The sequence below is a fragment of the Oncorhynchus masou genome, unplaced genomic scaffold (genome assembly GCF_036934945.1).
Source record: "Oncorhynchus masou masou isolate Uvic2021 unplaced genomic scaffold, UVic_Omas_1.1 unplaced_scaffold_1562, whole genome shotgun sequence".
NCBI lineage: Eukaryota > Metazoa > Chordata > Actinopteri > Salmoniformes > Salmonidae > Oncorhynchus > Oncorhynchus masou.
In genome coordinates, this window is record NW_027005680.1 from 66073 (window position 1) to 77500 (window position 11428).

Consider the following 11428-nt stretch of genomic DNA (forward strand, 5'->3'; position numbering starts at 1 on the left):
GGTGACTCTGTGTTCAGGTGACTCTGTGTTCAGGTGACATGGTGACTCTGTGACTCTGTGTGTTCAGGTGACAGGTGACTACATGGTGACTCTGTGACTGCATGGTGACTCTGTGACTCTGTGTTCAGGTGACTACATGGTGACTCTGTGTTCAGGTGACTGCATGGTGACTCTGTGTTCAGGTGACTGCATGGTGACTCTGTGTTCAGGTGACTGCATGGTGACTCTGTGTTCAGGTGACTGCATGGTGACTCTGTGTTCAGGTGACTGCATGGTGACTCTGTGTTCAGGTGACTACATGGTGACTCTGTGACTCTGTGACTCTGTGTGTTCAGGTGACTGCATGGTGATGGTGACTGCATGGTGACTCTGTGTTCAGGTGACTACATGGTGACTCTGTGTTCAGGTGACATGGTGACTCTGTGTTCAGGTGACTGCATGGTGACTCTGTGTTCAGGTGACTGCATGGTGACTCTGTGTTCAGGTGACTGCATGGTGACTCTGTGACTCTGTGTTCAGGTGACTACATGGTGACTCTGTGTTCAGGTGACTGCATGGTGACTCTGTGACTCTGTGTTCAGGTGACTACATGGTGACTCTGTGTTCAGGTGACATGGTGACTCTGTGTTCAGGTGACTCATGGTGACTCTGTGTTCAGGTGACTGCATGGTGACTCTGTGTTCAGGTGACTGCATGGTGACTCTGTGTTCAGGTGACTGCATGGTGACTCTGTGTTCAGGTGACTACATGGTGACTCTCAGGTGACTCATGGTGACTCTGTGTTCAGGTGACTGCATGGTGACTCTGTGTTCAGGTGACTGCATGGTGACTCTGTGTTCAGGTGACTACATGGTGACTCTGTGACTCTGTGTTCAGGTGACTGCATGGTGACTCTGTGACTCTGTGTTCAGGTGACTACATGGTGACTCTGTGTTCAGGTGACTACATGGTGACTCTGTGTTCAGGTGACTGCATGGTGACTCTGTGTTCAGGTGACTACATGGTGACTCTGTGACTCTGTGTTCAGGTGACTACATGGTGACTCTGTGTTCAGGTGACTGCATGGTGACTCTGTGTTCAGGTGACTGCATGGTGACTCTGTGTTCAGGTGACTACATGGTGACTCTGTGTTCAGGTGACATGGTGACTCTGTGTTCAGGTGACTACATGGTGACTCTGTGTTCAGGTGACTGCATGGTGACTCTGTGTTCAGGTGACTGCATGGTGACTCTGTGTTCAGGTGGTGACTCTTCAGGTTCATGGTGACTCTGTGTTCAGGTGCATGGTGACTCTGTGACTCTGTGTTCAGGTGACTACATGGTGACTCTGTGTTCAGGTGACTGCATGGTGACTCTGTGTTCAGGTGACTACATGGTGACTCTGTGTTCAGTTGACTGCATGGTGACTCTGTGTTCAGGTGACTGCAGGGTGACTCTGTGTTCAGGTGACTGCAGGGTGACTCTGTGTTCAGGTGACTACATGGTGACTCTGTGTTCAGGTGACTACATGGTGACTCGGTGTTCAGGTGACTACATTGTGACTCTGTGTTCAGGTGACTGCAGGGTGACTCTGTGTTCAGGTGACTACATGGTGACTCTGTGTTCAGTTGACTGCATGGTGACTCTGTGTTCAGGTGACTACATGGTGACTCTGTGTTCAGGTGACTGCATGGTGACTCTGTGTTCAGGTGACTACATGGTGACTCTGTGTTCAGGTGACTGCATGGTGACTCTGTGTTCAGGTGACTGCATGGTGACTCTGTGACTCTGTGTTCAGGTGACTACATGGTGACTCTGTGTTCAGGTGACTGACATGGTGACTCTGTGTTGTTCAGGTGACTGCATGGTGACTCTGTGTTCAGGTGACTACATGGTGACTCTGTGTTCAGGTGACTGCATGGTGACTCTGTGTTCAGGTGACTGACTACATGGTGACTCTGTGTTCAGGTGACTACATGGTGACTCTGTGTTCAGGTGACTACATGGTGACTCTGTGTTCAGGTGACTACATGGTGACTCTGTGTTCAGGTGACTGCATGGTGACTCTGTGTTCAGGTGACTGCATGGTGACTCATGGTGACTCTGTGTTCAGGTGACTGCATGGTGGTGACTCTGTGTTCAGGTGACTGCATGGTGACTCTGTGTTCAGGTGACTGCATGGTGGTGACTCTGTGTTCAGGTGACTGCATGGTGACTCTGTGTTCAGGTGACTACATGGTGACTCTGTGTTCAGGTGACTGCATGGTGGTGACTCTGTGTTCAGGTGACTGCATGGTGACTCTGTGTTCAGGTGACTACATGGTGACTCTGTGTTCAGGTGACTGCATGGTGACTCTGTGTTCAGGTGACTACATGGTGACTCTGTGTTCAGGTGACTGCATGGTGACTCTGTGACTCTGTTCAGGTGACTCAGGTGACTCTGTGTTCTGCATGGTGACTGCATGGTGACTCTGTGTTCAGGTGACTACATGGTGACTCTGTGTTCAGGTGACTCATGGTGACTCTGTGTTCAGGTGACTGCATGGTGACTCTGTGTTCAGGTGACTGCATGGTGACTCTGTGTTCAGGTGACTACATGGTGACTCTGTGTTCAGGTGACTGCATGGTGACTCTGTGTTCAGGTGACTACATGGTGACTCTGTGTTCAGGTGACTGCATGGTGACTCTGTGACTCTGTGTTCAGGTGACTGCATGGTGACTGCATGGTGACTCTGTGTTCAGGTGACTGCATGGTGACTCTGTGTTCAGGTGACTACATGGTGACTCTGTGTTCAGGTGACTACATGGTGACTCTGTGTTCAGGTGACTACATGGTGACTCTGTGTTCAGGTTCATGGTGACAGGTGACTGCATGGTGACTCTGTGTTCAGGTGACTGCATGGTGACTCTGTGACTCTGTGTTCAGGGTACATGGTGACTCTGTGTTCAGGTGACATGGTGGTGACTCTGTGTTCAGGTGACTACATGGTGACTCTGTGTTCAGGTGACTGCATGGTGACTCTGTGTTCAGGTGACTGCATGGTGACTCTGTGACTCTGTGTTCAGGTGACTGCATGGTGACTGCATGGTGACTCTGTGTTCAGGTGACTACATGGTGACTCTGTGTTCAGGTGACTACATGGTGACTCTGTGTTCAGGTGACTACATGGTGACTCTGTGTTAAGGTGACTGCATGGTGACTCTGTGTTCAGGTGACTGCATGGTGACTCTGTGTTCAGGTGACTGCATGGTGACTCTGTGTTCAGGTGACTGCATGGTGACTCTGTGTTCAGGTGGTGACTCTGTGTTCAGGTGACTGCATGGTGACTCTGTGTTCAGGTGACTACATGGTGACTCTGTGTTCAGGTGACTGCATGGTGACTCTGGTGTTCAGGTGACTGTGTTCATGGTGACTGCTGACTCTGTGTTCAGGTGACTACATGGTGACTCTGTGTTCAGGTGACTGCATGGTGACTCTGTGTTCAGGTGACTGCATGGTGACTCTGTGTTCAGGTGACTGCATGGTGACTCTGTGTTCAGGTGACTACATGGTGACTCTGTGTTCAGGTGACTGCATGGTGACTCTGTGTTCAGGTGACTGCATGGTGACTCTGTGTTCAGGTGACTATGGTGACTCATGGTGACTCTGTGTTCAGGTGACTGCATGGTGACTCATGGTGACTCTGTGTTCAGGTGACTGCATGGTGACTCTGTGTTCAGGTGACTGCATGGTGACTCTGTGTTCAGGTGACTGTTCATGGTGACTCTGTGTTCAGTGTGACTGACTACATGGTGACTCTGTGTTCAGGTGACTGCATGGTGACTCTGTGTTCAGGTGACTGCATGGTGACTCTGACTCTGTGTTCAGGTGACTACATGGTGACTCTGTGTTCAGGTGACTGCATGGTGACTCTGTGTTCAGGTGACTGCATGGTGACTCTGTGACTCTGTGTTCAGGTGACTACATGGTGACTCTGTGTTCAGGTGACTACATGGTGACTCTGTGACTCTGTGTTCAGGTGACTGCATGGTGACTCTGTGACTCTGTGTTCAGGTGACTACATGGTGACTCTGTGACTCTGTGTTCAGGTGACTGCATGGTGACTCTGTGTTCAGGTGACTACATGGTGACTCTGACTCTGTGTTCAGGTGACTGCATGGTGACTCTGTGACTCTGTGTTCAGGTGACTGGTGACTCTGTGACTCAGGTGACTGCATGGTGACTCTGTGACTCTGTGTTCAGGTGACTGCATGGTGACTCTGTTCAGGTTGCATGGTGACTCTGACTCTGTGTTCAGGTGACTACATGTGTGACTCTGTGTTCAGGTGACTGCATGGTGACTCTGTGACTCTGTGTTCAGGTGACTGCATGGTGACTCTGTGTTCAGGTGACTGCATGGTGACTCTGTGTTCAGGTGACATGGATTACAGGTGACAGACTCTGTGTTCAGGTGACTACATGGTGACTCTGTGTTCAGGTGACTGCATGGTGAGTGACTCTGAGTTCAGGTGACTGGATTACAGAGGACAGAGACAGACAGACAGACAGACAGACAGAGAGACAGACAGACAGACAGACAGACAGACAGACAGACAGACAGACAGACAGAGAGACAGTCAGAGAGAGAGAGAGAGAGAGAGAGAGAGAGAGAAGGGAGGGTGGAGATTAGATCAGGGAAGAGGAGATGAGGTTGAGGTCAAGCAGCTCCAGAAGTGTGTGGCTGTTGGGTTCAGGGGTCAACAGATAGGGAGACTAACCAGCCATCCTAACTTCTGGGGACAGTTCTCATCTCGATCAAGATGAGCCTGTGTTCTGTCTCTATACCTCTCTGACTATATAAAGATCCTTCCTGGTTCCAGATGAAACTCTGTGTTCTGTCTCTATACCTCTCTGACTATATGACTCAAGATATAAAGACTATATAAATCCTTCCTGGTTCCAGATGAAACTCTGTGTTCTGTCTCTATACCTCTCTGACTATATAAAGATCCTTCCTGGTTCCAGATGAAACTCTGTGTTCTGTCTCTATACCTCTCTGACTATATAAAGATCCTTCCTGGTTCCAGATGAAACTCTGTGTTCTGTCTCTATACCTCTCTGACTATATAAAGATCCTTCCTGGTTCCAGATGAAACTCTGTGTTCTGTCTCTATACCTCTCTGACTATATAAAGATCCTTCCTGGTTCCAGATGAAACTCTGTGTTCTGTCTCTATACCTCTCTGACTATATAAAGATCCTTCCTGGTTCCAGATGAAACTCTGTGTTCTGTCTCTATACCTCTCTGACTATATAAAGATCCTTCCTGGTTCCAGATGAAACTCTGTGTTCTGTCTCTATACCTCTCTGACTATATAAAGATCCTTCCTGGTTCCAGATGAAACAAGATCTGTGTTCTGTCTCTATACCTCTCTGACTATATAAAGATCCTTCCTGGTTCCAGATGAAACTCTGTGTTCTGTCTCTATACCTCTCTGACTATATAAAGATCCTTCCTGGTTCCAGATGAAACTCTGTGTTCTGTCTCTATACCTCTCTGACTATATAAAGATCCTTCCTGGTTCCAGATGAAACTCTGTGTTCTGTCTCTATACCTCTCTGACTATATAAAGATCCTTCCTGGTTCCAGATGAAACTCTGTGTTCTGTCTCTATACCTCTCTGACTATATAAAGATCCTTCCTGGTTCCAGATGAAACTCTGTGTTCTGTCTCTATACCTCTGACTATATAAAGACTGGTTATATAAAGATCCTTCTATAAAGGTTTCAGATGGAAAGATCAACCTCTCTGACAAATCTGTTCCAATAAATATCTGACTGACATTGAGCCTGTGTTCTGTCATATCTTGTTGCATCTCGGTGGATAATCTATTTTCCTTTTTAAAATGGAAGATTTTTGTTCCAGATGCCTGTACAACATCGAATGCAAATTTGATCTCTGTTATAACGTTCTAGAAAGAAACCTTTCCCCGATGGAAGCCTGGTTCCAGATGAAACTCTGTGTTCTGTCTCTATACCTATCTGTAAAGGTGGGTTGTGTGTGTGTGTGTGTGTGTGTGTGTGAGAGACCTCTCTGATATAAAGATCCTTCCTGGAGATGAAAGAGACTATATAAAGAGAGAGAGAGAGAGAGAGAGAGAGAGAGATGAAAGAGACTATATAAAGATCCTTCCTGGACATGAAAGTTGTGTCGCCCTCTGGCGGTGTAACTGTGAACTTCCTCTCGTAATCCAACCCGTTCACAAACAGCCAGGGCCTCGTTGATCGACTGTACATGGTAGTGGGATGGAGAGCATATAGACGGAGCCTCGGCTACTGTTTAATGTGTAGACTACATATCAAACACCCATTGAAATAGTTTCATCATGTACACGTGTTGTCACAGTTAGGTCAAACACAGTAGGCCTATTTAATTAAACCGGGACCAAACATTTGATGAATTAGTCTTCTTTAAAAACATTTTATTAATTAGTCTTCTTAACCAAGATAATTCAGTAATCTAAAATTCAGTTGGATTCGAGGTTTTTTTAATAGTATAATTAATTTATATAATAAAGCATTAGATAAATGTTGACGTTGTCAATCAGCAGTTGAAACAATAACAAGTCGAATTCCCCTCCCGTTTCGGGTAAAAAAAAAGGGGTAAGAGATGGAACTGGAGAAATACAACCGCTCATTTTCATAGACAGAACTATGGATACAAGGACTGACCGTCCATGATATCAACACGTGAGCTTTAAATCCGGTTTTGAGGCTATACACCGTTTGTTTACAATTACATTGTTTACAAACAACGGAGGAAAACCCAGCTGATATGTTGGGTTCTGATGGGCTAAGACAGTTGTAGTCTTCAAGAGACAATAGGTTCATATCATTAAATCAAAAGTCATAAAATGTACGTAGGAACTGCAGGTATCCCCTTTCGTTAAAGATGAAACGCATGTGTAAAACAGTAGAAGAAGAATGACTAGTTTAAAACATTAAACAATGTGTAAAACAGTAGAAGAAGAATGACTAGTTTAAAACATTAAACAATGTGTAAAACAGTAGAAGAAGAATGACTAGTTTAAAACATTAAACAATGTGTAAAACAGTAGAAGAAGAATGACTAGTTTAAAACATTAAACAATGTGTAAAACAGTAGAAGAAGAACGACTAGTTTAAAACATTAAACAATGTGTAAAACAGTAGAAGAAGAATGACTAGTTTAAAACATTAAACAATGTGTAAAACAGTAGAAGAAGAATGACTAGTTTAAAACATTAAACAATGTGTAAAACAGTAGAAGAAGAATAGAAGAAGAACGACTAGTTTAAAACATTAAACAATGTGTAAAACAGTAGAAGAAGAATGACTAGTTTAAAACATTAAACAATGTGTAAAACAGTAGAAGAAGAATGACTAGTTTAAAACATTAAACAATGTGTAAAACAGTAAAAGAAGAATGACTAGTTTAAAACATTAAACAATGTGTAAAACAGTAGAAGAAGAACGACTAGTTTAAAACATTAAACAATGTGTAAAACAGTAGAAGAAGAACGACTAATTTAAAACAAACGATGCACAAAATATACTGGTTATAATCGTTACACTATCTACTGAATAGTTATAAACTAATTGTTGATATCATTATTATGATATGTGGTCTCTCGAGTCTAAGACACTGCATCTCAGTGCAAGTGGCGACACTACATCCACTGGTTCGAATCCAGGCTGAATCGCATCGTGATTGGGAGGTCCCATAGGCCGGCGCACAATTGGCCCAGATCCTTCCTGGCCGTCATTGTAAATAAGAATTCGTTCTTAACTGAATTGCCTCGTTAAATGAAGGTTTATATAATAAGTTAGTCTGTTATTAGCTATGAGCCTTGTACAGTCCTATAGGATAGCCGTGAAAGGTGTAACGTTACAGCGTGTAGTAGATATACGGGGAGGAATGGATGGATAGATTCATTAATGGCGAGATGAATGGATATGAATATAGCTAGATAACAACAAAGCTGTGGGGGAAATGAATGTCGAGGAGAAGAAGAAGGAGAAAATAACGGTGTTTCATTTTGTTGGACGCTTTAGGCTATCTGTGCAGTGAATATTTCAGGGGTGAAATGTTGCTCTCAGATAACTCAGATGGGACTTGTAGTAGTGAATCCTGTTCAGGTTTGCTGAACTAGAATATGAACGACGGTTGCTTTTCATTAGCTACACTGTCTCTCTCTCTCTCTCTCTCTCTCTTTGCCAATCAATTCCATTAGACTAATGAGAAGAGCTGCATGTTTCATATAGCGCCCAGTCTTCCTTCCTTCCATCCTTCCTTCCTTCTTTCCTTCCTTCCTTCTTTCCTTCCTTCCTTGGCTTCGAGCGAACATTATAACATTTGGAGCTAGAAACGGTGTGTTTGTTTGTTGATGAGGAGGAACAAGACGAAGTGTTCTTTCCCCCCCAATAACACTAACTGACTGACTGGCTGACTGACTGACTGACTGACTGACTGGCTGACTGACTGACTGGCTGACTGACTGACTGGCTGACTGACTGGCTGACTGACTGGCAGGTCGAGACACAAACAGACAGACTTTCTAATGTGATGGTTCTAATTCTAGAATTGTATATCTATACGCATCAGTGTTCTAGTTTATTTGTTCTAATTCTAGAATAGTATATATATATATGCATCAGCGTTCTAGTTTATTTGTTCTAATTCTAGAATAGTATATCGAGATGCATCAGCGTTCTAGTTTATTTGTTCTAATTCTAGAATAGTATATCGAGATGCATCAGCGTTCTAGTTTATTTGTTCTAATTCTAGAATAGTATATCTATATGCATCAGCGTTCTAGTTTATTTGTTCTAATTCTAGAATAGTATATCGAGATGCATCAGCGTTCTAGTTTATTTGTTCTAATTCTAGAATAGTATATCGAGATGCATCAGCGTTCTAGTTTATTTGTTCTAATTCTAGAATAGTATATCTAGATGCATAGTTTATACTAGAATAGTATATCAGATACATCGTTCTAGTTTATTTGTTCTAATTCTAGAATAGTATATCTAGATACATCAGTGTTCTAGTTTATGTTTTCTCTCCATTGGTTTATACTGAGTTTTGTTAATGAAACGACTTCCCAAATACCATTATTGTCTTCTTTTCGATTGCATATATTTTCTTTCAATGAAAAGGTCTGAGGAGAACGGATAGGCCCATATAACCACTCCCGGGTTTTTAATTCAATAGGATTTTTATAGGCTATTTTCATTATAGGCCTAGCTACAACTAAGTCTCATTTTGTAGTAATACTCAATTAATTTACTGGTTGACATTGACAGGAATACATTTACTTCAAAAGGTTCTAACGGCAGTAGTTCTTAACCTTGGTAATTGAAATTGAAACGTAAAATCACCCACTGTCGAGAACCCCGCCGCAATGCGAGGTCGCCTATTGGTCTATGGGACAATTCGAACAGCGAGTCGTTCACCCGCAGGATTCGGACCGACCAATCAGCGGTTGGCCCCCCGCCTGATCCTATCAGGGAGCCGGGCGTGACGTCAGAGCGGTGCACAGGCCCGTGATTGGCTTGTCGAAGGGTTTGATTGACAGGGTGTGGTAAGGACCAGGGGGCTGGCGCGCGGGCGCTGTCCACACCAGAGCAGGTCCTGAAACTCGGCGTGCGCAAATCGTGGGCTCCTCACGCTGCAGCGAGCCTCTCAACCTTCTAACCGAATAGAGCTCACGGTGGGAACGTTTACGCGAGGAACAATACTGTTTTTTTTCTCTCCCCCTGTTCCACACACAGCGACATTCCTGTACAGACACACACACACACACACACTCATCCCTGGGATTTTACGTGTGTATGTGTGACAGTGTGTGTTTGAAGAGCGACAAAACGAGCCAACCGAATCACACCCTTCACAGCAGCTTCACATAATGAGCCATTTAACTTCACTTGCTTCGTGCCCATCTCTCATTTTCGTTTTTAAAAAACTTTTCAATTTGATCTCTCTCTAAAATGTGCCTCACAGTTTCTCACCCCCCCCCCCAGCGCGCTTTCACGGAAGCCACGACTACAGTGACGGAGTTTAATAAGTGTTTCTGGAGCCGCAGGATTTAAGGAGAAGAGTAATGTTGTTTTCCCAACGGGTCACTGCTGGAGCAATGTTGTAGCCGATGAATCAACTGGACACTCAACATACCGGGGATTTCTAACGAATTGTTCTCCTACCGGAGGCAAGAAGGATTCTAACGGGGGGCTCGAGTCAGACCGGTGAGAGGGAGCAACGTTTACCGTGTGTTCACCGTGTGAATGACAGCAGCTTCTCTCCGGTTCAGTCACAGTTCAGGGGTCAGGACCAACGGACCGAGAAGGCGACCGAGATTCCGTTACGAGGGGAGTGCAATAGACTAACACGTTTCGGTCTCGGTCTATTTTTTCTATAATAACTTTCACGTTATTCAATTATTTTTTGGACTTACTCGTGTTTCAATCAGAAATGTCCTGTTGAAGGGATTGGGACCGTGATTGATGTGTTTTCCCCGCCGGCCTTGGAGGCACCTAAGCCGGATAGTTAGAATGAGTAACCCCGCTGAACTCCCAATGAAGGAACCGGAGTCACTTGAGTTTTGATTATATTCTTACACAATTATTATCAGTTACAAACTCTATAATTTTTTTAACAACATTTATTTTTGTTGTATTATTCGTTAGCTTAAAAAAAACCCAAATATTATATTGATGAAAAATATTACATTTTTTATTTTTTATTTTGGAGGGACCAGTCTCTTCGTGGCTTAACGGTTTCTTGGTGTTTTTGGTTTTTGAAACGCACCCATCATCTCTGGGGTTGTGAGCGCAAGAGAGAAGGGCGCACCCGGTGGGCCTCGTGAAGACGTTCATACCGTAGGGGCCTCCATCCCCCAGCCGTGAGAGCCAGCTACGATGGAGATTCACTGTAAACACGACCCGTTCGCTGCGATGCACAGTAAGTACCGTTTACCAAGCGCTGCCTGCCCCCTTCTCTCCTTCCAACCGATATTTAAACACAAGAGTGCCCATAGGTTAATACCGCTATAGAGATGCCTGCTCTTTCCTCTGTAGCCTATTAATCTAGACGAGATGCCACATGCAGAGGCTTCAACTTGTGTTGTCCAACTAGAAGGAACACTTAAGCATCTTTATATTTTCAACCAACTTTGGTCAAGAATTTGGCTGGAGATTTGTGTGTGTGTGTGTGTGTGTGTACTGACGTGTGTATTAGTGCACGGTGTGTGTTTTCTGCTTCCTGTTTTAGTCTTTTATCAATAACCCTGGATGATGTGAGGGGAGGAGGGTGGGGGTGGGGTGAGGGTGAGGGGAGGAGTGGGGTGGAAGAGTCACCAGTCACATCCGGGGCCAGTGGTAACAAAGCAGGACTTAAAAAACACTGAACTTGACCCGCCGTGTTCCGATGCTCC

The 11428-nt window shown here is 44.6% G+C and overlaps 1 protein-coding gene across 1 annotated transcript in view; it reads left to right on the plus strand.

Moving 5' to 3' along the window:
* The window catches only part of LOC135531252 (paired box protein Pax-5-like), a gene marked incomplete at its 3' end in the record, with an annotated part of 87542 nt that overhangs the window by 17937 nt on the left and 58177 nt on the right, over window positions 1-11428 (plus strand). The window contains 11 exon segments of the mRNA XM_064959378.1: window positions 68-74; window positions 686-739; window positions 788-814; window positions 1187-1255; window positions 2344-2370; window positions 2460-2486; window positions 2775-2828; window positions 3318-3344; window positions 3411-3464; window positions 4222-4254; window positions 4340-4393. Of these exon segments, the coding sequence (XP_064815450.1) occupies window positions 68-74; window positions 686-739; window positions 788-814; window positions 1187-1255; window positions 2344-2370; window positions 2460-2486; window positions 2775-2828; window positions 3318-3344; window positions 3411-3464; window positions 4222-4254; window positions 4340-4393 (433 nt within the window).